At 40.1% G+C, this 26805-nt stretch overlaps 3 protein-coding genes across 6 annotated transcripts in view; all 3 read right to left on the bottom strand.

Annotated features, from left to right (window-relative positions):
- The window catches only part of carmil2 (capping protein regulator and myosin 1 linker 2), a 53205-nt gene extending 51947 nt beyond the window's left edge, over positions 1–1258 (bottom strand). For 2 of the 3 annotated variants that reach the window (XM_051073651.1, XM_051073652.1), the window contains exon 1: positions 810–1258. In XM_051073651.1, the coding sequence (XP_050929608.1) occupies positions 810–837 (28 nt within the window). In that variant the 5' untranslated portion in view covers positions 838–1258. The remainder of the gene's footprint in view (positions 1–809) is intronic. The other variant, XM_051073650.1, reaches the window with a different exon arrangement.
- Positions 1259–2752: 1494 nt separating this feature from the next.
- Positions 2753–15552, bottom strand: ctcf (CCCTC-binding factor (zinc finger protein)). Its single transcript, XM_018678597.2, is given in 18 exon segments — positions 2753–6022; positions 6606–6845; positions 6947–7079; positions 7186–7368; positions 7759–7919; positions 8011–8160; positions 8504–8624; positions 8914–9047; positions 9193–9229; positions 9231–9364; positions 9817–9979; positions 10127–10342; positions 10793–10972; positions 11192–11311; positions 11530–11675; positions 11817–11997; positions 12858–12889; positions 15139–15552. Coding segments are annotated over 16 exon segments (2535 nt in total). The 5' UTR covers positions 11986–11997; positions 12858–12889; positions 15139–15552; the 3' UTR covers positions 2753–5774.
- Positions 15553–20374: 4822 nt separating this feature from the next.
- The window catches only part of ripor1 (RHO family interacting cell polarization regulator 1), a 51307-nt gene continuing 44876 nt past the window's right edge, over positions 20375–26805 (bottom strand). For both annotated transcript variants that reach the window (XM_018678596.2, XM_018678595.2), the window contains exons 19-24: positions 24646–24807; positions 24403–24561; positions 24097–24293; positions 23714–23797; positions 23429–23519; positions 20375–22617 (exon numbers count right to left, since the gene is read on the bottom strand). In XM_018678596.2, coding sequence (XP_018534112.1) covers positions 22520–22617; positions 23429–23519; positions 23714–23797; positions 24097–24293; positions 24403–24561; positions 24646–24807 — 791 coding nt within the window. In that variant the 3' untranslated portion in view covers positions 20375–22519. The remainder of the gene's footprint in view (positions 22618–23428; positions 23520–23713; positions 23798–24096; positions 24294–24402; positions 24562–24645; positions 24808–26805) is intronic.

Below are 26805 nucleotides of genomic sequence, written 5' to 3'. Positions count from 1 at the left end.
CAGATTGAGTCATGTTTCCATTTTATTGTCAGTTAGTGTCACAGTGGAAACACAGCTGTTAACTGAGGGTGGCTACCCTTTAGGTATAAATTACTTTTGTGTAACTGATTCACTCAGCTTTGACCTTTCTAACAGCAAACCTAAGCTTGACTTCACTGTGCAGACCAGTTCAAATGATGTTTGTGAAGTCAGACTTTGGTGCACTGATGTCTGGTCTCTCTCTGATACTGTACATATAACAGAGCATGAAGTATTTAGTTATTTATTCTACAATTGGTCAACAGTTTGTTTTAAGGCTTTTCTGTTCCACATTAGTATGAAAATACCAGACCCCTCCACTTTTGTTGTTGGCTTTAAAGCTGTCAAATTTAGGATCAATTTGCATGTTTTAGACCATAAATGACAAAACAAACATTCTTCTAATAGTAGACCTACCCTCAGTGGCAGAAATATTAAAAACGCCTGTTGATATAAGGCAGTACAATTAGACAGTGTCACAAACTACTGCCTTCAAAATGAGCATGAAGTTGAATCATCACCTCCCTGAAACAGTTTCAACACAAACTGAACATTATAACCTTCCTGTCAGTTTTTACCAGGTGGAGATGAATACACTGACTGTAAATACATGATTGGTAGCACATGGGGTAAAACACACACTGTTTCACACTGCTCCTTTAAAAACCAGTAGGCTTTCAGCTCTGAAGATGAGCTGTTTTACTGCTTCATTCTCATTTCTTCAAAACTTCTTCAAACTGTCACTAAGATAAAAGAGCACTGATGTTGTTGTTGAAGTCGGTTCATCTTACCTTGCAGGGTCTGAGAGACGGAGTCCATTTTGTAGGCTTCGGTAAAATGTTGATATAAATGGAAAGTGGTACAAAGAGTCAAGCTCTGATCATCGTTTACTGTTCCTACAGTTTCCCTTCGCCTATCAACGGTGAAGTGACTGAACACTGGTAAATGATAGAAAGAATCGTGGACTTAAATGTGTCAGTAACAACAACAACAACAAAAGTATACAAGAAAAAGATAAATCCTATTGGAGTAAGAAAATCTGTATAAATCATCCAGTGCCAGCTGAAGAGTTGGTACCAGAGGAGGAAGGTGTTGGTACATGGCACCATAAATCAGAGAATGCAGGGTGAAGATACTAAAGGTGTGGACATACGCACACACACGAACCACCGCCAGATTTCTCTTATAGATGCACGTCTGCATATAACCCACTTTCTCTTTTCCACTCATGCATGTGTGCACAAACGTCACTTTTTCTTGCTTACTGTGCACACAGTTTTTGCTCATGAACTTCGACACACACATCCTGTTCCACATTGAGTCACTACTGTAGTGAACGTAAAGAAGTCTGAACAGACAGGAACACAGTCTAACCTCCCACACTAAGAAACTCACCACAGTCAGGAAATCTGCAGTTTCACAAAGGTGAGCTTCAAACTGTTAAAAACGTACATGAGTTGTCAGAATATTGAATGGTTCAGGTGATTATGCTAAATGCTGGCAAGCATAAATGCAATAAAGCATCAAAGTGACTGAACCTCATACCAGAAAATGTCATCTTTAAGACTATCAGGTGATGTTTGCTTTGCAGTCATCAGCAGTGCAAGGCTGCTTAATTCACCTCTGACCACCAGGGGGCACCAAAACATGCATAAGAAATGACTCCTAATTATATTTCAGATATTTTGTTGGCACCACTCATGGACAAAGTGTTTTAATCAGTTAAAGTACTAATACCACAAACTGAAAATCCTCCATTACAAGTAAAAGTCCAGCATTTAAAATTATATTCGATTAAAAGTACAAAAGTATTAGCATTAAGATGGAGTGAATTGTGAAATGAAAGAGCACTTATAAGGCAGAATGGCCCTTTGACAGGCTGCTTTGTTACACATATTGGATTATTATTATAACAGATAAGTTGGAGTTGAAGCCCATTTTAGTGTTACAGGTTGGGGTGGTTCTTATTTAAACTATAATTATTGTATGGTTTAACCTTAACATATCTCACAAGACAAAACTCTTTCTCTTATTAGCAACTAGTAACTACAGACAACAATTCCCCCTTAAATGAAGAAGAAGAAAAAATATTATTTAGTTACTGTACCTCAAAATTGTACTTAGTACAATACTTTTTCATCACTCCTTTCCACTGTTACAGGCATTTCTTTCTTTCTTGTGAAATCTTTTTTTTAAACGTTATTGATAATAGTTGTTTCCCATATTTAGAGAATTCAGTTTATCTTCAAGTTTTCCTCCTCTAAAAAACATGGTTTTCTTTTTGTCCCTTGACTTGGATGTTTGAGCTTTACTGAGCAGAACAGCAGGATTTCATAGTCCAGCAGTTAAGACTGCTCAAAGGAAGATTGTGCATTTTCATGGATTTTTTTTCCAGTGAGGGAGAACTATAACTAACTAGATAATTCAATTTTTGTGCATTACCTTTGTCAGACACAAAATTATTCCGTTGTTTTAGAACTTGTTTGAGGAGGATCTTTCAAACTGTGAATCAACGCCAACAGAACACCTAATACGTTCTCTGTATCAGTTGTCATAATAATACTAACCATATCAAACATCACACAAGTATCAAGATGTTTTAATCCACATCACCCCCTCTATTTTTCTGCACTGACCTGGAAAAAGAGCCATAGACTTAAATGAGTCCCATCTCTTCAGCCCCATCCTCAGCCCAACTGTACTAACTAAATGAAAGAACAGAGGCATGCAGCAGTTGTAGGCCCATTAGGATGATTTTATTTTTCATCAGCTGTACAGTGTCTCAGCATCAAAATGACATGACAAAGGTTTCTTCTGTTCTCTTGGTCTTACTACAGGGATGTGTTTAAATCTTAAAACTGTTCTTTCAATTCTGCAAAAGAAATAAGCATGGTACAAAAAAAAAAAAAACCAAAACAAAACACTGCTGTTGCTATGAGAACAGGCAGACATCAATCTTCCATCTGTCCGCCTGCAGAACAATAACATGATAAATTGATAACAGAACATTTTGTTTTCTCTCATCTTACAGAAAGACATCTCAGACCGCAGCGGTACAGTCACTTTCTGAATGATTCTTACAAAAGTTACAGTGTCAGTTTGATGTATGAACATTAATTTCCTCAGACACCTATCAGTATCTCGGCACTAACATTTTTCTGTGACCATTTCCATGTCCATTGTTCTTTACGTACATCCTCATTTTTATAATAGTGAACATCTAATCAATGTTATGTTACAGAGAAGATGGTTCCATCTGACAATGACAGGTCTTGTTGTAATAAAAGGAAGGCCACATAACAACAATTGTAACCTATGTGGTCAAACTGTCACTGGGAAATGAAGCCACTTCAGAGCTTGTAGATCTGAACATATTCAACAGTTTCAAATCATATGATTTGTTAAGATTTGGACCATGAAGATTCCTTTTGTGGAGTGATTGGCCAGGGCCAAAGTCAGCACATACCTTGGTATCAGCTGCAAATGGACAATGACTGAAAGCCCAGGCCATTGGAACTGCATGACCTAGGCTAACGGAGCCTTAGTCCAAGGCTGAGGATAGTGTGGAATAGCCCTCTTGATTACATAATATTGAGTAAACAAAATACATAGCCTCCAAAAACTGCCATCCTTCTAAAAACAGCATTAGAACCTGTCAACAAAAAAAAAAGAACCAGATGGTTGTTTTGGTCTTATTACAGACAATTAACAAGCTGAACTTCATTCAGCATCTGCTTTTAGAAACAAAGAGTTTTGTCTTTCAGCACATACTCAAGATCATCTTGTTCCTGCAAACGTGAAACAAGCCTCATACCTTTGGGCCAAAGGATAAAGGAGAACAGACTGAGACAGAGCTTCTGTCATACTACTGAACTGAACCAACCAACCTGTAGAGAAACCCAGTGACCACTACAAAATGGCCAGAAATGAAAACTGTAACAGTATCAAAGCAGATACAAAAAGGCTATGAGCAACAAAATATGAACAGAAAAATCATAGTGATTCAGATTAGTTCAATTCAGTTTGGTTGGTTAAGATGGGTTCATCAGTGGAAGGAAAGCTTGCATTTTGTTTGCATTTTGCAGATCACCTTTATGAACTCAGGACATGGAGTACCAGGTACGGTACAAATATGTCTACCACATTAATGAAACCCTTGATGTCCTTTTTAACCAACATATCTCCAAATCAGCTGTTTAAAAACATTAAAAAGGTTCACAAAAAATCAAAAAGCAAAGGAGTTTAAAATATGTACATGCAAATCACCTGCCACAGTTGGTGATCAATGATTATTGTGGGGGAGGGTGGTGTTTGAGCAACACACTGATTCACAATCTGGTCTTTCATTTCTGTTCTAAACACAATATGAACTGGGATGTGAATACATTTAAAGGAGGAATAAAGAGCAGCTGATATTACCTTGCAAAACATCGCTTGAGTTTGTTATTACTGATTAATTCAAGTGAGATGATTCAAATGCATAGACATAATTCCATATTAATTGAAGTATTTGGAATGTTAAAAATCACAACTACGGTAAAATATTTTAACCAATCAGTATTCTCTGTATTTTCTCTCCCAGCAGGGGTCATTCAGTTTATGTGATGGCAAACTATCTATGTTCTTTTTTAAACAGGAGGAAGAGGAACATTAACTATAAATGATAATTGTCTTCCAACAGTGATAGGTAGGAGAAAATAGAAAAACAGTCAAAAAATAACTTAAAACTCAAACTATGTTGGTTCTGGAAAACTAATTTAGCAGCTATCACACGTATTTAATGTACAAGAGCTGACTGAGGGAAAGTTTTCATAGAACAAGTTGGGTGCTGGCAGTTTGGATGGCTAACAGATGAACAAGATAGCTGACTGGTAGTCACGGAGTTCTGTTCATTTGAATGTGTCTGCCTGTCCATTTGGGAATTTATTAAAAAGAATCCTTCAACGTTGTACTGCAAAAGCCTCAATGTACAAACAGCCAACTACTAACACCACAACATGGGCCACGTCTTAACACAGGCCAAGGAGGAAAGTCATACTTTGGGGGAAAAAAAATATACAGATCATATGACTGAGAGCAAGTGATATCTCAGAGGCAAACTAAAGTACCATATACTACGTCTTCATTAGGAAAAACTACATTTATATCTATATATACACAAATAAAGGCTTGGAAGTTGCTAAATCAGCATAGTTGCAAGAACCTCAAGCAAGACAGCAGAAAAACAAAAGTGAGAGGTGAAGGTAGATCAAATATTGACTCCTTGTGGCAGAGCATCATAGAGAGGAGTTAGTTTCCGGCTCAGCATTAACTGCAGAATGTGTGGGTAGGGACTGACACAGGATGTGGCTTTGGGTAGACACAAGTAGCAAAATACACAATGATTCATTCAGAAGACATTCAAACTGAAAAAAGTATTTAAGAGCTGAGAGCAGTCGGTTGTTAGCCTTGGACGATATTGTATATGATGTGGGAGATGACACAGGTGTGTGTGAGGGTGGATCTGGTATTTTTGTGTATGTGTGTACATATGAGACCCACAAACATCAGTATGCAGGCTGACATAACTGGATGTGAAATATTTGCATGTAGCTTTCTTACTTTGTGCACGGTTGTTTTTGCTGTCACCATTTCTTGCAGCAAAATGGCTGCTATTAAAAGCACACACAGATGGAACATGAAAATGTGGAAATGTTAATTTGTATTCGCCAATTTTAGACATAGTCCGGCTACATGTGTGTGACTGTGTGTTGTGTTCACCGGTCCATCATGCTGAGGATCATCTCTGGAGTCAGATCTCCGTTGGCAGCGGCGGCTGCCGTTTCCTCATTCACAGCCAGCTCAACAGTCTCCACCCCTTCCCCATCTAGCCCCACCCCCTCCACTGTCAGGGCCACTCCCTGCTCCAGAGGTGTTGCTGCAGAGGCATCACCCTCCTCTTTCTTCACTATGATGTTCTCCACTGCTCCGGTGCTCTCATCCTCCACCTGAATGATGGCAGCAGCTACAAAACACAACAACAAAGTTAAGTTTGTTTACAATTCAGTTGCAATTTATCCTGTTAATATAGTTTTTAATGAGTCCTCAAATGTCTTCACTAATACACCTACTTTTGACTTTCTTTTGACAGTAACAATACCAGCTAAATCAGGCTTCATGCTTCTACTTTTTCCTTAGTGTAGCGGTGTACTATTTCTAATGTTTACCTTGCCAGAACTGCATTAAAGGATGAGATTACTGCCAGTGATTTCTTTCCAGTTACAAAGACAATTCTATTTTTATAGTTTTTTTCTCTGAGACATGTATTAATAACTCACATATACACTGCTCTTTATTTATGTACATTCAGTTCCATTTTTCAGTGTTCAAGTTATGGTATGAATCTTCAAGTGAATCAGTCATTATCATCAGCTCCAACAGTTCCAGTCTGCAGTTTGATGATGACATCACTAAATATAAAATAACTAAATAGTGTGCATGTGCTTTTACAGTACTTAATTTTATGTGACCACCTGACCTCAAGACTTTCTTTGAAAGTGCTCCTTAACATCAGCTGGTGTCTTAATTAATCCTTTCAGTGAACTCACCAGAAGCAGCTGTCTTGGAAGCCACCCTGACTGACTTGCTGGATGCAGGAGGCTTGGGGGCATTCTTCGGGGGCCGGCCTCGTTTCCTCTTGACTGGTGGTTCGTCGGGGGCTGGTACAGGGATGGCGGCAGGAGCCTGGTCCAGTTCCATGCTTTCTGGCTCCTCCTCTTCCTGTAGCAGTGATGATTCTTCCTCCCCCTCCCCCTCGTCTTCCTCATCCGGTTCAACGTGATCCTCCTCTGAACGACAGAGAAATACAATAAAGACAGACATCAGATAAACTTACCACGGCTGAGCGAACGTAGTATATGTGCCTGTGCATGCAGCATTAAATTCTCACCGCTGTCATCCTCATCCCGCCTGCTTCTCATCTTCCTTTTTCTTCCTCTTCTCCCTCTCTTTGGGGTTGGAGCTCCGTTCTCAGCATCCTCTGCCTCACCGCTGCAGTTCTCAGCATGGCGTGCCATGGTGTTCTACAAGAACACACTGTTAGAGACTCTGATGACTTTTTTAACCATATTAGTTATAGTCTAAGAATTTACTTCAGGTATAAGACAGCTAAAAGAGAAGTGTACTTACCCTGCGAGTGAAGGTCTTGCTACACTTCGGGCAAACGAAGGCAGTGGGGACAAAGTTGGGGTCGTGGTAGCGCTTGAAGTGCATGTCCAGCAGCTGCTTCTGTCTGAAGGTCTTCTCACACTGACTGCATGCATATGGTTTCTCTCCGGTGTGGGTTCGACGATGCATCACCATGTGGCGCTCCTGGACCCAGCAGAATGGGACACACCATAGTTACCCCACCAGTACCATATATCCATTCAAATTATTACATTTCATTATGTTAGCGGCAGGGCCCTGTGTCTGCCCAGTGCCCCTGACTGAAATCTCTACCATCACTGGTCATATAATTTTGAACAGGCATTCATGATTTCAAGAGGATGAATTCTAATGCCCTATGATCCCAGCTTTTCCTTTGGCACCAAGAGCACCGATGGTGGACATTAACATTAACCAATAACCAACTTAAAAGTTTAATATTTAAATGATTCTTTAAACAAGTTGTTGTACAGGTCACCCATTCAGAGAATTGACCAATTTGCTACAAGTATGACAACCCTACATTTCATTACACAAACATACTAGCATACAGACCTGGCGGCAGCAGTAGTCACACATGTCGCATTTGAACCTTTTCTCATTCTTATGGGACTTCTGATGCTGGATCAGAGCATAGCGCTCGTGGAAAACTGCATCGCAGTAACGACACTTCTTTCCAGTCTCAATAAACGAGTGCTGCTTGCGAAGATGGACACCTGGAGAGGCGAGGAGACGGTTAACAACTGAAAACAAATTATGGAAATGAAACAAAATGGCTAACAGTGTGTTTATATGTGTGTGTTTTACCCAAGTCGCTCTTGCGTGCAATGACAGTGTCACAGTGTGGACAGTGGAACTTGGCCACATTCTCTGTGTGTTTCTGCAGAATGTGCATCTTCATGGTTCCACTCTGGGTAAATCGGGCATGGCAGATGTAGCACTCATAAGGCTTCTCTCCTGGGAAGACGATTGAACAGGTACACAGGTTTATCACTGTTCAGTTAATGTTTCTAATCTAACAAAGTTAAAGAATACAAACGAATCCTAAGAAATAACATTAAGGTAGAAGCTATTAAACAGTGTATTAACTACTTCAAGTGTCTAGAATTAGACAACACAGAATCCACCACTGTAGCCTAATTTCATTTATTACAAGTGAAAATTATAGTGTTGTAGTTGTTTATAGTTATATATAAAATAAAAACAAACAATACAGGCCCTTTATCTCTGAAAACTGACATATGCCAACTTGTCCTCTGTCTCTGCCTTAGAGAAAAGATAGTTACAGTATAAGTTTTACCTGAGTGTGTCCTCATGTGCCTCTTCAGCTTGTATGTGTCCCTGCTGGCATAGCTGCAGAGACTGCACTGGAATGGACGCTCACCAGTGTGGGAACGAATGTGACGCTTTAGTTTGCTCACCTACACAGAAACAGCAACATACAAACTCATAGTCATCTTGCAGAACACTAAAACAAAGCAAAGCACCTGCCATTATATAGACCTGCAGTTATTAACGGTTTTTTGACTCTTGGAGGATTAACTTGCAGGAGAAACACACTGCAACCTCCCCCCTCCAGTGCTGCTAGCCACAGCACAGCATTTTTACTCTTCTTCACGTGTATATGAGTAGATGTGGATGGAGACAAGTGTCGTTACTGTAATGCATTAACCTAAACTTCAAAATGTCAAGCACATAAAGCAGACTTACCTCCACACTGGCGTAGTCACACATAGAGCATTTGAAGGGTTTCTCATGTGTGTGTTTGTAGCGACGATGACGAACCAGCTCTCCACTAGTCACAAAAGCCATATCACAGTCTGTGCACTTGTGTGGACGAGTTCCTGCATAAAGAAGAAACAATACACTGTGAAAGCTACCCTTGGGTGGTGTTATGAAACTAAAGCATTCTTCTGTTCCCTCTTAAAATACCACTACTTGGTGTCTCTGAAGTCTAATATTTTTATGAAGATGTGTGGTGGTGGATACCGGTGTGTGTGTTGAGATGGTTTCTTAGCAAGGTGACCTGTCCTGAAGGCTCTTCCACACAAGTGGCATTTGTGAGGTCTCTCATCGGTGTGGCTCTTCATGTGTCTGTCCAGGTTGGAGCGTCGGGGGCAGGTGTAGCTACACAGTTCACACTGAAATGTCTTCTTCACTCCTAACACACAACATCAAGAAAATCCCAGTCACCCTCTGTGAGTGTGAAACAATGACATTCTAAACACTGCATCTGAAGGACAGCTGAAAACTAAACTCTTCCCAATTTACACCCTAGACAGAATACTCAAGAAAATGTTGTATTGAGTTTTAAATATTATTTAAAAAGCATTTTCATTTTACTGTTACTGTAATAACAGTAGATACAGGCAAATAATCCCAAAGCTTGTCTGTCTTGAAATGCAGCTGATGTTGTATGTAATATTATATGTAGTGCAAGTATACTGTTATTCAGCATCAAGATGAGTGATGTTGTATGTTATTTTGTTACTTCCATGGCTGTGCTTTAAGCCAAACCAACTCTGTGGAGGCAATTCAACTCAAACTTTACAAACAGTGACTCGTCGTGTCATTTCCATCACGCCCTTGGTCCAGGGGACAGTAGTGTCTCACCTTTCTTCTTGATCTTTGTGGGTTTGGGTGGTTTCATGTTGCCCACCACTTTCTCAGCATTGACCTCAGACAGAAGGCCCTCCTGCTGCTCTTCTTCAAAGTCATAGACACTGACATCCATGTCTTTATCTCCTTCAGCATAACGCAGACGACTCTTTTTACCCTTGAAGAACAGAGAGTCATCAGACCTCATCATCAGCGAATGACAGTTTTAAATAAACCTGTCACAAAATGCTGTACAAATCGTTCAATTATAGAGAGAGTCTTACATCCCAGTGACAAAGAAACTGACACCATACAGCTATCTTACCTTTTTGGTCTTCTTGACAGCTCCAGATGGGGGCTGATAGTCCGGGTCTTTATTCCAGTTTGGGTCGTCATTTGGAGGCTGAATAGGCTCATCCTCCCCTTCTTCCAACAGCTGGTTCCCCACCTCCTCGTCTTCCTCCTCTTCAGGGTGGGCTTCTCCTCCCTCCTCTTCCTGCTCCACTGTCTCCACCTCTCCATTAGCACCAACCTTTACTACCTACACATCAAACACAATAACTGTTTTGTCAATTACTCACTATTGACAAGTTGTTTGTGAGGTTTGATGTAAGTCTTTGTATCTTTTTGTAGACTATTAAACATATTTTCTTTTCTTTGTGCTCAAGAGACAATAAATAAGTGATAAATCTATCACAGTGCTCTTAGAAGGTAGTTAATCTGTTTTGCATTGTGCTGCTGTGGTCTTAACATGACAGTGCTTACTTCATACCTGAGCTGAGTTGGTCCACCAGAAATGTTTCTAGGTTTGACCCAACGACTTTTACGTAAAAGTGAATCAACTTTCAACAAGTAACAGATTATTGTACTGAAGTAAATTTCTGCCGGGGGCCTAAAAACAGCAAGTGATGCAGCTGCTAATTTTCAAATGCAGTCGTGCATTAATGTTGTATGTCTGAGTTGAAGCCTAGCCAATGAGCTGTGTGTGTACCTGAAAGCCCTCTGGCAGTGGCAGGGTGTGGCAGATGACTGGGTCTCCATCCTTTGGCATTGCAGTGGTGTCTACAAAAGTGCCTTGCTGCAGGGCTTCCACTGTGGTGGCAGAAACAGGCACCTGGACGAGCTGGAGCTCTCCCAGGCCCAAAGCTGCCTGTTCCTCCATGTTTACCACCTGAGGACAGAGAGAAACCGAAGGTCAGCACACACGTTTGGGCAATATACAGGATATCTGTTAAGAAAGATTAAAGATTTGGTATGAAACATCTCAGACTTGATATGAAACTTGAGTATGCACAGTTTGTGAATCCAGTGTTTTCCAGACACTAAAAGAGTCAAAAGATTAAATAACCGAGGATAAAATGATGTGAAGTGTCTTCAAAAGAGCACCTACCTGCAGTGTGATGATTTGAGTCTGGTCCACCGTTGTTACAGTCGCTTGGTGAGCGGCACCAGCTACCCCTCCAACAACACCCACTGCGGCTGATGATCCCCCCACTGCAGCATCTATCACCTGCAAATCAACGTCATGTTAATGGGCTGTTACATGAAATTTTGGGCAAAGCAACTCACACTGGCTGGCATGTTTGCTATCCTCAGTTCCAGTGATTTCTTTTCTAAAACTACAAAAACATCAGCACACAAATAAATCATTCTTGTGAGACTAAGTTGTGCAAGACTGAGTGACTATTATGTCACAACAAACGCTATTTTTTTAATCAATGGTCATACCTCAGTCTTCATCTGCAACAGGGTGGGATCCAGTGAATCCATAACCATCATTTCAACCCCTGCTCCGCCTTCTACACCAACCCCGACCCCAGCTTCCATTAGCTGCTGCTGGGCCTGGGTGGCTGCTACCATTCCTTCCCCATGACCTGAAACACAACATTGCCGGGGGATAAAACATTTACCCACATCCCCCACAAAATGTGTCTAAATACAACAGGAATCCATAATACTCTGTGTTCTTTTTATAATTAGACTGTGGGAAAACATCATATCCAATTAGTAAGAACCTTGTTCAAGGACAACTCCAGCTTGTCCCTCTACCACGCCCCCGGCCTCTGCAGCTTGTTGGAGGAGGTCAGCAACCATGGCATCCTGGCTGTGAACGGCCTGGATGGAGGGGAAGTCTTTGGAGGGGACCTCCACCACCCCTACACCCTCTGTTGGCCCTCCGTCCATGCTGGGAAGGAACTGAAATATAGCATTGTGGAAACATACATCAGCTAACAGTGTGATACATCATGCTGAGGAATGTGCAGATTTTTCCTCCTGTTACTCTCTACTCCCAACATAGAACTGACCACTGTGTCTGATTCCATGTTTGCCCCACTCTTGCGGGTGCTGAGAAGGATTAAAGCCTGGTAACTGAGACTATTTAGAGCAAATATTCACCAAAATCGCCCTCTGCTCATACACGACCACAGTCAAAAGTAGTAAGAGTATATTATGAAAAACAGGGCTATCAAAAACTTGGTATAGTTTAGACTTGTCAGCAGTGAGTCAGAACTTATGCAGTAAATTTCATTTCACATAATATAGAATCCACCCGCTGTGAGTTGGCTGACTAAACATAGTCCTGCTTTATGTTTAACTGCTTTGAATCTCAGTCTCTTGCAACTGATGTTTTTGGTCATCTATTTCTCACTGGAAGCTAATTAACCCTCATTTACTAGTGTCTGACACAGGTTTGTTGAACGGTGTGTTTGAGGGAATGTCTGAGACAAGTGTGACATATTTCAAACAACCCGTTGCTGTAAAATTGCTGGCACTTAACACTACTAGCGTTACCTGGAATAGCAAGGATAAATTGACTCTCAACATGATTTCAGTACACTGGGCTGCAGTCTGCAGAATTGTGGTACTGGCAATCTCCCTTTTGCTTTGCTGTAGAAAGCCCTGAGCTTTGCTCAATCAACTGTCTGCTACCTGACTGTCCCTGCCAACCTGGGGTGGGAGAAGAGGTATATAGGTTATACAGCTGCAAATTCCTGACAGTGATTTTAACACCCTACAAATCTCTAACAGTTCTGTTCCAAGAAACGTGTGCTCACCTTAGGCTTCAGGCTGCTACCTGCCTTTAAACCTGCAAGAGAGGAAGGAATATTTCATCACATACTACATTCACCCTACTATTAAGTGCTTTCAGGACAGCTCCTCTCCTCTTTTTAAAAAGTATTTCAGCACAGCAGCAGAGAACGTCCCAGTTTGCTTGAGTATACCATCACCCTATCAACCAAGATATAGCAAGTGATGTGAAGTGGTGAATAGGGTGACTCAACAAACAGATGCTCACACACACCAGGCAGTGTTCAGTGTTTGCTTTTGGTGTCAGTCCAACTTTGATTAAACAGACAGTTGAAAAGATTCTTCACAATCCATCAAAACACTCTGCATTCAGACAGAGCCATCCTTATTGGGTAGAGCTGTTTTATAATGAGCAAGTCGTCCTTTTGTATCTAGAAGAAGCAGGAATGAAGTAGATTTTCACAAGGGGAAATTCTCATTTGGATAACATCACTGTTGATATTAGTGCAGAGGATGTTTTCCATGGGTTTATAAAAGCTGACATCGATAAACACAGGCTTTGAAATGACTTCTCAACAAGCCACAAGCTCAGGATCTTTCTGGCACTTTTTGAGTCCACTGAACATTTCATTGGTGATTTTGGTCAAGGCGGAATTGCCACACATGCACAATGGCTCAAGAATTGGACTGCATCTAGATTTCAAGATTGTGTGGGTGACAGAGTAAAACTATTTCGATACCTTGTTGAACAGTGATTGAATCCCTTGATCCTGCCTGCGTCACTAACCAGTATGTATAAGTTACAGAAGCATGACTCATGTTTTGGATTAGATGGCTATTTACATCAACAACCAAAGTACCTAATAAGATGGACTTGCATGTAGGTAGTTGAAACTACATCAAGTAGTCAGTGAATTTGCTTAGTTCCTTTATGAACATCAGAGGTGCATTCTGGCCTCAAGAGATTGAATACAAACAACTTGGCAAATGTGAACTGTATATAGCTTCACTGACAAGCAGAGTAACATCTGCATAGTCATGTTTGTGACAGTGCCTGACATCTGTTTGTCTCCAGGTTTCCATGTACACTTGTCTTTATGTTGCTAAATAGGTGAAGCCGGAGAGGCTGTGATATAGGCCTTCATAGATCCTTTGACTTATGGTACAACAAATTTACCACAATGTGGCAAAGATAATTAGTGCCCAGCTGGGCAACTGTCGCCTCCTTGCACAGCATTTATACAGCGGTATTTTTGTAGCTCTCCAAGCCGAGTCGTAGAGGGAGCTCTCTTCTGTAATATATATCTGTGGCTATGAGGCTCTAGGTGGGCTTAGAATAAGAGACAAGCGGGCGACGGGTGCAACAACAACTGCCAATTCCGACCACTGCCGCGGTGACAGGAGTTAAGAAGAGATGCAATACTCTTTAATTGAAGACGGCAGAGTTTGGGAGAACGCAAATCGTGTATATGGTCTTGGTGAATCAGTGGCTGCTGTGATCGCCGAGGATCGTTTTGCTGCGAATGCCTCGTCATTCTGTTTTCCACACTGGGCTTAACGTTACAATTTGTGTGTGTGTACCTCGCTTACCAGGAAAGCTACCCTAAATCGACTTTAATTTCAATCTTGCTAAATGAAATGTGACTGGGTGTCACGGTCACTTTTGGGGTTCGGGCGCATTCGACGCTTTTGTACATAACGTTACTAAGAGTATTGGGTGGGGAAGGGCCTTGAATCTGAGCTAACCCTGTTAACTTTTAGCTAACATCAGTTGCTACATGGATTTCTGTAAATTAAGATCTCGTTTAATATTGTGCAGAATGCTCAAAGTCAAAGTAACGTCTACTGACTAAAATGCGAGTAGGTTATTTGTGTGTAATCTCGATGTAATGTAATAGTATACGTAGGAATGCTTGTTTGTAGACTATGCGTATATTAACAAGCTAACGTTAGCTATGGGCGATAACTTAAACCCGCCAGTTTCCATGTCGTCAAGGCTGTAAAGACGGGAAACAAAGAAGCGAGAAAATGGACGCCTTGGCCTAAACTCTCCAACCAAATCGACGAAGTATTCGTAACTTTTCCTCGACGATATTTTCACAGATACGCGTGAAATACAGTGGGCTGCGTATACATTTATTAGAACTTCGGTTATTTAAACGTATTTTGACGGGTTTTTCAATAACGATAGAGGGAGACAAACACTCTCCGACGAGCTGCCCAGACCCGGAGCCCCATCGTGACACCTAGAGGCCGATTAAAGATCCTGCAAACTCCCCCCATATCAGAAAAGTAGTGATACTTTACCTCTTTTTAGTGTGTTTCTCCTCCCGTTTAACTCAACCGAAAGCACAGAGTGTCTGCTACAAAGTTTAATAGGCTGGTAAGAAATGCAGGCTTCTTCGCAGTTTGTTTTAATCCCTCTCCCGCTTTAGCAGAGTAGCCTCTGCCACAAAATGGCAGTTGGGAGCTCAGTGCGCCTGTGCGGCCGCTGGGGGGTGGTGTCGAAGCTGCTGCAGACACCCTGATTGGCCAGGAGGGGCGCCCCGTTGGAATATATTGAAGACCATTTATCACAATGTTAGGATCCGGGTTGCTTTCACGACCCTCGGAGATATTATTTGCACTGTCAGAAAATAATTAATACGGGTCAAAGTGAACATTAAAAATGAAGATAACGTGTACAACTCGAACAATTATGTCTGTTTCAAATAAAACTAATATATTGGTTTACTTAAAGTGACGTGAGTGTATCTGTTAAATGCCATGACAGATTAGTATAATTGTAGTATCTGTAGTATTTGATTTGCTGTATAGTATAAAGTCCCATCTGCCGGTCATAAGTGCATGTGTGTTCATACTGAGAATGCAAAAAGTAACTGATAAACTAAAGTCACAGAAATATTTATTCTGTGCCTTTTGGCATTGGTTTGAATGTGCAATCACATATGTGCAGCAATTATTAATCAGTGCATGATGATATGACTGCAACCATGTTCCTTGTGGTTTATCTGCATATCTGAACTGAGCTTTTCCCGTTTTCAATAGGGCATCCAAACTTCCACAAATGCCATGAATGCAGCATAAATTATATTTAAATCCTCTGGGCAAAATCCTATAGTACATTGGTTCAAATGATCATGAAGTGAATGTTAGGAAAAATGACACTACACAAACAGATCTGTTTAATGAGGAGAATAAGCTAAGGGCAGGTCTCAGCCAGTTATTTGTGTATGTTCTTTGATTTGTGCGTGAGCAGGTCATAATGTAGCTCAATTAACACAATGACACTCAAGACAATATTTAAACACATCTTTAATAGTTAGTATATATTTGACACCAGAATAACTGGAAATATATTTTTAAAAAAGACAAAAAGAATAAAACAATTTGTGCCCAATGCTGCACAATTTATCAAGCTTGTGGAAAAAAATATATAATGTGCTACAGTGGTTCTCCACTGCTTAACACTCTCTTCATTCTTAAATAAAGTATCTCATCTATGTCTTGTTGCATCTCTGTTACTGTCAAACCTTGAGGCACTTAAACACTTTGAGATGCTTTATGGATGCAGAGGTATAGCTGCAGACTGCTGCTGTCCTATAGAAACTAGTGGTGCATACATTGCATACAGTGGTAGCCATCATATTTACAAACAATGAGTCCCCCCACGACATCAATCTTATGATTCCAGTGACACTGCAGCCTGTTGCTTATAATATGCTATATTAAAGAAGTAAACATCCAAATTGTACACAACATATAACCAGCTAGTTGTCTGGATTATCCTTCCCCCTGACAGCTGAAAATAATATCTGAATGTCACTTCTTTTCAGGGACCATCAATCAATAATTAATTACTGTTTTCAATAAATACACATCTATGATGTATTAAAGAGAATTAGGGCTATGAGGAAAAATATTTCTGTTCGAGATTAAGCTCAAGAGTTCACAAAGACTTTTTTGATGTCAGATTGATGTCTGAGAAGTAAACAGGGTTGGCACATTGTACATTAGGAACATGAACCCCTCTGCTTGAAGACAAAAGCTGTGTCCCATTTATACACACTACACTAATTCTGTTCTACTGTTTTGAGCATGCAGCATATTCACCTGTTGGATAAAAGTCACAAAGTGAGGTGCAGTTAAAACCTGTCAGCAGCCAAGACTAAAATTATGACATTTTTGTGTGATGTTTATTGACACTGTTGTTATGCAAAAAACAATTGTGGCCAGTGCTATGGAAGCTTAGACAACAGAAAAACAGGTAGTCTACAGCCATGCTAATGGCTGCGTGAGGCTGCACTTATGCACAACAGGCCTTTGAGCTAAATGCTAACATCAGCATGCTAAAATGTTGATGTTCACCAACTTAGTTTAGCATGGTAGCATGAACGTTAAAGAAGTCAGAGGGTTACCTTACAACTCATCCTGATGTCGAGGTGAATGTTTGAACCACATTTCATGGGTCCATCAATTATTTCTTGATCTTATGATCTGATGATTTCCTAATCTGGATCAAAGTGGTAGACCGACTGACAAACAGTAACAGTACTAGACTCTGAATTACATCCACTTAATACAATTTTCAGTTTCTTTTTTTGTGCATAGTTAATATTAATGCATCATCTTTACATCAAAGAACTAGTGTAGTGTATGCAGCTGGGACACATCCATATACTATCAATACAGTAATGATATACTATCGTCAGTCACTGGACTGAGATGAACTTCCAATAAAAAAAGGCAGAGTGGCAGCATCACTGTCAGCAGTGTCACTATGAAAATAATGAAACAAGATTACACAAAACAGGGACAACTGAGGTCACTGGGGCTGAACATTTTGGCATTTTCACTAGCACGTCTATGAACTATGAGGAAAACAGTGTATGATGCTTCAATACTTAAAGTGATTCTAGTCATCTCTTGAGAAATATTACCACTGCTTAATGTATGATACCAGTGTTTTCATCTTTTTTTTTTTTAATCTATTTCCATATTAAAACACATTCTTGACTTTATGCTGGCCAAACTTGTAGTGTAGTACATTTTTGAATATGTACAATATCAAGTCACAAATAGCTGACGCTTGGTTGGGTTTGATTATCTCTCTCAGCTTTGTGTTTAACAAACTGGAATCACCACTTTAATTAAAAAAAAAAAGAAAAGACATTATCCCAAAGCATTACTCAGTAACTTATAATTACAAGATCTGTATCTCATAGTTATGAGAAAATAGTACAAAACAATGAGATCATATTTCCTAGTTATGAGTAAACTGTTGAAATTACGAGATTGTCATCTCATAATTATGGATCTTTTAATTATGAGCTACTATATCATAATTTTAAAATACACATCAAGCAATTATGAAATACTGAGTCATTATCATAAATTACAGATCTGATAACTTTGAAGTCAATAATCTTGAATAAGGTCTTCAATTTTTTTCTTTGGGGAATGCAATGTGTTTACTTTGGAAAATGGTCAGCTGCATTGTCGAGATTTTTGTTTGTTATATGTAGTATGTGGCATAAACATGCAAAAACACTGGTATGGCCCTATAATAATTTACGATTCCATGTCTAAGGCCAGTTTACTTGAAGTTCAAGACAGTTATATTGTAGTTATTCCTATTCAAAATTTTAAGGATGCAAGTAGTTAAACAACACAAACAAATAGAAATTTATATTCTTTCAAGCCAGAAATCTTCAGTGATTCATTGTTAGAGGTTCAACTGTTATTCAACTGAGCTAAATTTGAAATGAATTGATCAACTGATGACATCTATCTCTGTCTTTGCCTTTGACAAAACCTTCCACTGCAATATGTGACAGTAATGCAACTTTTCAGTGACTCCAAACAGAATGCCCCATTTACGGCAGATATATCAGTGGTACAGTGCCAATGCCACACAATGAATCAATTCATCAAACTGATTGGGTGAATGACTGAAAAGAATTTTAACAGTAATAATGCATCTCATAAAACAAAGTATACATTTACAAATGAAGACTCTGCTAGATAAAAACAATTTACAATCACAGAATATTAAATTCCAGTGGCATAAAGTCATATGTATTTCCATTAAGAATAAGATATGTCATAATTGTAAAGAGTAATGGCACTGAATTGCTTAAACCATTCTCTGTGCAGAAGAAACTCAATAAGTTTTCTACAGTCTCAACCCTTCCAACAGAACTGCAGCGTGAATCAATCTTTTCTTTCTTTCTAACCTGTAACCTGCCAACATGTTGACAACATTAGGCCTCCATCACAGAGAATGAAAAGCTTTCGTTTCTAGCTTTTGAATTGGAAGACAGTTCACAGTTAGTAAGCCAGTGGTAGATGTGTCGCCAACATGGGACTAAAGCAAATGTTTTTGCTTTCAGTTACCTGTGCAAGTCTGTCAAGTTCAAACATGCTGCTGGCTGCCGACTACAGCTGTTTGGGCTGCTGTATTTACTGTATACAGGGTTTCCTCCCTGCATCAGTAACAACATGTCATCCTGAGCAACACAGTGAAGCCATACCTGTCTCGTTACAAGCTGCTTTATAACACAATTGGCTAGAGGACTCCAGCTCCACTGACAAATCCAGGAAGAATGTAAAAGAACATAACCTATCCTTTATCACCATATCAACAAACAGAATGCACTAAAGATCTCATTTATTTCTTTGCTTCCCAGGGTGCGACTCTCCTCCAACACAGTCCTCTGACACTCCAAAGTCATTCTCTAAATCAAAAATTCAAAGCTCATGCATATGATGCAACATGTATGAAGTTCAGGTTAATGGAGAAAAGTACTTGTTTGTACTCAAAAAAAGATGTATTCCATATTCATTAAGCATTTTCTTTCTCAATGCAAGAACAAAAATTAATCTTTGCTGTTGCTAGTAGAAGGCAGGCTGCTGAAGCCTCATACTCCCTTAAGCATGCATTTTACCTAATCTCGAGGCGTCAGTATGCTTAAAATACACCTGAAACCCCTTAGCATTCACACCCACCTCATGCAGTGGCTGGCCAGGTTTTTGGAGGTGTGAAAGGAGGAAGGCTATAAACTTTTGTTCTGCTCTGCTTTTCCATTTTTCACACAGCTTTCTGTGTCACACACAGGCCAGTATCACTGCCAGTATCTTCAAGGAAAGACTGTGTGAAAGTGAGCATCATTATCCATGTTTGTACAATTCACTGTGTCGAGAATACAGAGATACACAAAACAGGCAGGAGTTTGCGGAGCAAGATCAGGGAAGCAATGGAATGCAACTAGGAGGATGCAATGACAGCATGTTTTTTTAACTCCTCCTTTCAGAACAGGTAGTAACACTTTTGCCTTTAGATAGAGTCAGACAACATGTTGTACAAACTAGTGTGTTTTAAGTTTGAGTGCAGTTATGCTACGAAGGTCACAGCCATAACAGAGAGGAACAATAATTACAGCAACCAGTAAGACTTAAGCTTAATGAGAAATTTGTGAGGATCTGAACCTATTCTTTGAGCTGATACTTCAAGCTAATACTACTCTATGTTTTTGTTGTCCTGTTTGGATCTTAATCTGTTCATAGTGTTCACAGGATCAGTGGTCCACTAGTTGTTCCTGCAGTGAAAAAGGAATTCATATGAATAAGATCAATAATTTCAGATTGTCTATGTTTTGAGAACAAATCAATACTTTTTTCCAATTTAAGTGAGTCACTCACTGTTTCTATGCACTGATCAAGTGTTGGTATGATGACATCCTCTACACTTTCAGCTTAACCACTCTCACATGCATTGGACAGTGTTGCAAGTAAGGGCTGTAGTACTCAATTCTGGTCTCAATCTTTAGTCTGGTCCTGAAACTTTCGGACAGTAAGATGTGTGGGTGTTTTGACTTGTACTTGTACTTTTGACTGTTAATGTCTCACAGCAGCTGTGCAAGTAGATCTCTGGTCAGTTTTCCAGAGACACTGCATTTTTTAAACTATAAGTGTTCAGTGACGTGCTTATTTCCCACAGTGTCTTTTTCATGTATCAACCAAGCATCCTCATTTTAGACATCTACATTTATGCATATGTACTGCCAGCCAAAAATTTGAGAACACCTTCAGTTTTCCAGCTGTTATTGAAATTAGGTAGTTCAGTGGATAAGCAAAATTAACACAAGGAAGTGTTATCTGGGAAGTATGTCTCAGTGTTGCAGATGTTCCCACAAATATGTTTTTTTTTTTATATCTAGTCCATCCCAAACCAGATTGATGGGGTTTAAGTGTAGAGACTGTGCCGGTCTTCCATCATGTAAAGCCACCATCTTTCCCTCATAATGTTTTGGATCATTATCTTACATCTTGGGTTTGTTAATTAGTTACTATTTTCTCACCATTCTGACAGCAATATACAGAACTACTTCCTGCAGTACATTGTTGTCCTAATATGTATAGGGTATAGTTAACACACTTTGTTCCAACAATGCCTTTGTACAGACAGAGGGTTTATAAGTCATCAACAGGATTTTGGACACCTGTAGTAACTGTTTGCATTAATTAAAAAAAAAACTGCGCGCAGTTAAACGCTTACCTTTGTAATTACATTTATTTACTGGACTCAAACTGCTTTAACTCCAATAAAATCTAGAAAAATTGAGGTATCCTAAAACTCTTGCCTGGTAGTATGTGCATAGACAGAAATCTTACTTTCACAGTTATTGTAAAAAAAAATTGTACAAGAATATTTTGCTTCAGATACTATTAGATTTTTTCTTGGTCTTTGTCACTTGACTCAGTCTCAAATGCGAGTACAGCCAGTAGCTACAGTGCTGTGTGAGAACAGTGTGAGAAAATCCATTTGGTGTCATTAATGCATGCCACAGAACAAGCTCTCCATCTGAAGCAGTGCTGTCCAAACAGCTTTTAAGCTTGAACAAGTGACGAGAGTATCCATTAAGAAAAGTGGTTTTATGTAGAGCTAGGGTAGCATTATTCTATGTAATGGAATACTAACTCTATGTATGCCTACTGGGTCACAATGTAAATCAGTCAAAACCAGAGTTAAAGACATCAGAAATAGCAAGAAACTAAACATTTTGTACATTTTTGGCATTTGATAGGCTATGAAAATAGACAAAGTGACTTTAAATAGCTTTCCAGACTTTTTAAAACTAATTTCAAAATAATACATTTGTGTCTGGGAAGGAAATGACTGCAATGAGAGGGAGTTTGTCCAGTAATCGGACTTGAATATGACTTAAATCAATGCAGACATGTTCCACCCTGTCCTTTTAACTCCTCCGCATCTTCCTCCTTTATTATCTATTTCATCCTTCTACTCCTCCCTTTATCCATCCTTTCATTTAAGTCTGCTCACATTATACATTCTTCTCAGCATCTTTACAGTCCAACCTCATTATCACATGTTGATAAAAAATAAACAGCTGTATTTGTAGCTTACTGACTTTAAATGTTTGCCCAGTGTTAAGCAGAGGTGCTGTCCTTGATGTGAATATCATTGCCACCTCTCTGACAGTGTGTATTCTGTATATCATATATTATATTTGTCTTTTTATGTTTTAGTGTTAGTAATGGGGCAGGAGTACACCATACTGTATATTCTTATGACACTGTGTCAAAGCACAGCTGAAACACAATATTCATATTGTGTTGCTGACCTTCCACTTTTGTTCTGACCCAGTGTGTGTGTATCCTTGTTATGTTAGAAAGCTGTGCTGGCCATGCTTCCTGGAGCGAAGAGTCTTGGTATGCTGTCCTGAGACGTCTCCACATGTCTGTGGGCCATCTTCCCCTCCTCCCCTGCTCCATGCAATGAATGGAGGGACAACAACAAATGGACAAAGTGAATAAAAGAATGGACAAATGAATGAATGAATGAATGAATGAATGAATGCATTGATCGTCTCCAGAGACATTTGTGTTGAAGGCAGAAAAGAAGAAAGATGAACTGTATATTTCTTATTTCTGCCTTAATTATTAGTCTGGTGTCAAATGTGAATGAATAGAATAAAAAATGAATGGATGAAAAAATACCAAAGGACAATGTTTTAGTCACCATGTTACAGTAAATATATATGTAAAATGCAACAAGTGCATTCATTAAAACATATTCAAATTTGAACACAATTAACTCGTGATTTAAGGCTGACTATCTGATTGTGGGTTTATTTTCATGGTAAGAACATTATACTCTCTAAAATGAATGCTGAGATTTGGGTGAGACAGCTTTTTAAGTCTACGTATCTTAGTCTTTTTTTTTGAGTCAAACTTGTTCAAACTCTGCTGTCAGACCTCTAACAAACAACAAACAGCTTTATTACTCACAACATAGCTTCATTACACTGCTCCAAGTTTGCTTTAGAGCTGAATATAAAATGATTTCTATTACCTAAAGGTATCACATGGCAAAGCCCCAAAGCACTATTGAATTTTTAAAACCAAACTATCCACACTACCATTCACAAAGTCTGCAGTCATCAAAACAGAGCCTTCTAATTATCCTAACATCTGCATGTTTGATGTGTTTTCATTACTTTCATTTCATTTTACTCTGTTAAGCACTTTGTAAAGCCTGTTTTGTCATTCTGACAAATAAGACGGTTATTATTACCAAGCACTAGCAGCGTTTGTTTGGCAGCATCTCGAACTTCTTCTTTGTCTGTCCGACAAAGATACACCAACTGGTCGATACTTTCTTTAGCCTGGAATGATAACAGATGGAACACACTGGTCAGTATGATAAATACATAGCACAAACAAGCTGCAAACAAACAAGATTTTAATAAGTATATACCACTCAAGTGCCCTAAATCAAATCAGTGTTGCCCTAAAATAGCTTTTTGACAGACTGGGACAGGTTTGGATAAGAGTACTCGAACTGTGTATGTGTTCCTACTTTGAGACAAGCTAAGGCCTTGCATCCGCAGACTCTGGTGTCCACGTTCTCATCTTCCAGCAGCTCCAGACAGCTGACCAAGGCCTGAGGAGGAGAACACACAGTGTTTACAGTCTTTGACATGTCAAGTATGAGGCTGACACTTTTTTACATTGCTGTTTATGCAATGTGTTTGTATGACAGAAGCCTTATGATTACAGCCTGGTCAATATTATCAGCCTATGTATGTATATGCAGGATGATAATACATAGTGCCAAAAAATGCTGAAAATTAGAAACTGTGTCACAATTACACTATGCCATATGTTCTTATGATTTTGGTGAGAAACTTATTATGCACAGATACATTCAGTACATATACACTGTGTGCAGTATCCTCTCACCTGTTCCCTCTGCCTGGGCTGGGCAGCCAGGCTTCTCAGTACAGAGCTAGCAGACGCTGACACTTTTCCTCGTGGGTCTTTCAGTAATTTGGCCACAGCATGGAGTCCTTCTCTCCTCAGGCTGCACTCAGCAGGACGCCGCAGAGTGTTGACGATCACATCCTGGTCACACGACGCCAGTCTCTGTACCAACCACACTGGAGGAGAAAGGTTATAACTGATTACTGCCACTGATCAGAAAGTTTTCCTGCATTCATTTAGCTTTGTATATACATGTGTTTGTATGTGTGTGTGTGTGTGAGATACCCTCTTCTGCCAGCTCTGTGATGTGTGTTTCCATGTCACTGATGTCGTTGGCCTCTAAGTAACTCCACAGCTGAAACAGCGTCACAGTCACTTTATCTCTGTTGCAGCCCCGCCGTGGTAGCCTCTGATCCAGTACTCGCTCAACCAGACACAAGAACACTAGACATACACACACACAAACACACGCGTGTTAACATGGCACCCACTGTGACAAGTACTGCATATACACAGATGTTGTTGTACCTGTGTCTGCCATGCTGCTGGCCCTCTCAGGCAGCATGCTGGAGTAGGCTGTAGACAGCGTTAACAGGAAGTTCTCAGCAGAAACGCTGTACACACTGCCCTGCTTCACACACTGTTGCCATAGTGACACAGCACCCTGGCACAGGCCCAGCTGAGGTATCACTGTAATGGAGAGAAGGTATAACAGAGTAAAGAGAAAGGAACAAAAGAAAGATTATTCTTTAGCTTTTAAATTTTAGCATCAGTTTTTTTTTTTCAGGCTTTCTTCATTTTGAGCACAGAAGTTCATTCTTTACCTTAAATTCAAATTCGCTTTACTAACGTGGCCACGATTAAGATTGTGTAGATTATACTGACTGTTGTACAACTGGAAAACCACTCAGAAATGGCTCAAAGAACACAACACACAGCCCTAGGTGTGGACCCAGCCTCTAAATTCCCCAGATGCCAATCTGATCCAGCATCTGTGGGATGCACTGGAACAAGACCGATCCATGGAGGTCCTCCCCCGCAACCCACAGAACCCAAAGGATCCACTACCACTAGCAATGTCCTGTGTTCACATCCTAACAGGATGCCGTTGTTTTGGTGCTATGAAGGGGAAGGGGAATATTTGGCAGGAGGTTTTAAAGGTGTGGCTGATCAGTATATACTGACCTACTATAACATCACCACTGACAGGTGGAGTAAATAACATGAATAATCTCATTACAATGGCACCTGTCAAGGGGTGGGATATGTTCTTGAAGATGGTGTATTGGAAGCAAGAAGAATGGGCCAGCATAAGAAGCCATCTGAGCCACTTTGACAGGGGCCACATTGTGATGCCTAGATGACTGTGTCAGAGAGGTCTTGTGGGGCGTTCACAGTATGCAGTGCCCAGTACCTACCAAAAGTGGTCCAAAGAAGGACAACTGGTGAGCCGGTGACAGGGTCATGGGTGCCCGACACTCACTGATAAATGTGGGCCGCAAAGGCTGGCTCATGTGGTCCAGTCCCACAGATGAGCTACCAAAGCACAAATTGTTGAAAGCTGTACTGATGGCTATGATAGAAAGCTGTAAGAACACAGTGCATTACACCTTGCTGAATATGGGGCTGTGTAGCCACAGACAGGTCAGAGGGCCCATGCTGACCCCTGTCCACAAATGAAAGCACCTACATGAGCATCAGAACTGGACCATGGAGCAATAAACGAAGGTGGATTTTGTCTGATGAATTCTTTTACACAATGTGGATGGATGGCCGTTTGCATGTGTGTTGTTTACCTGAAGAAGAGATGGCAGCAGGATGTGCTGTGGGAAGAGGCAGTGTGATGCTCTCAGCAATGCTCTGCTGGGAAACCTTGGGCTCTGCCATTCATGTGGATATTACTTTGACATGTACCACTGACCAAAACACTGTTGCAGACCAAGTGCACCCTTCATGGCAACACTTTCCCTGATGACAGTGGCCTTTCAGCAGTGGCTTCAGGAACAGTTTGAGGAACATCAACAACAAGAGGAGTTCAGGGTGTTGACTTGGCCTCCAAATTCCCCAGATCTCAATCTGATCAAGTAGTAGTGGGATGTCATGGAAAAACAAGTCCAAAACAACTTACAGGACTTAAAGGATCTGATGCTAACGGTTGGTGCCTAATACCAAAGTACACAGAGGTCAGAGGTCAAGTGAAGTCCATGCTTTGCGTGACCAGAGCTGTTTTGGTGGCATGAGTAGGACCTGCAGAACACTAGGCGGGTGTTTTTTTTAACGTTGTGACCAAATTTAGATTAAACGTTACACACATCAGCTCTGAGTGAATTGGTGGCATTTGAACTATAAGTGGTGCTACAGGAACATGATGCACTGAAATAGCTGAAACTCAGTGGACATGTGTCTGGGTCACTTAAAATCTGCCTTCATGAAGCGCAGCTATTCCCAAGATTTCTGCATTCTCAAAAATCTGCCTTGTCTATCACAAAATGTATTTTGATGAAAATGCAGATGAAGTTGCACAGTTAATGATTCTAAATGTTGTCTATAATTACAAAACAAATTCAGAAGGTTGTGCAGATTTAGTGGAAGTATATTCTGTGCTTCTAGTAGCTGTGTGTTGTTGTAGTTTAACATGTTTTGATCAGTCTGAGGCTGAGATAACAGTGTAGTCATTTTAATGTAAGG

Source organism: Lates calcarifer, linkage group LG10 (assembly GCF_001640805.2).
Source record: "Lates calcarifer isolate ASB-BC8 linkage group LG10, TLL_Latcal_v3, whole genome shotgun sequence".
In the NCBI taxonomy this organism is placed as follows: Eukaryota; Metazoa; Chordata; class Actinopteri; family Centropomidae; genus Lates; species Lates calcarifer.
The sequence above is the reverse complement of the archived record's forward strand: the minus strand, read 5'-3'. Positions and strand labels throughout refer to the sequence as shown.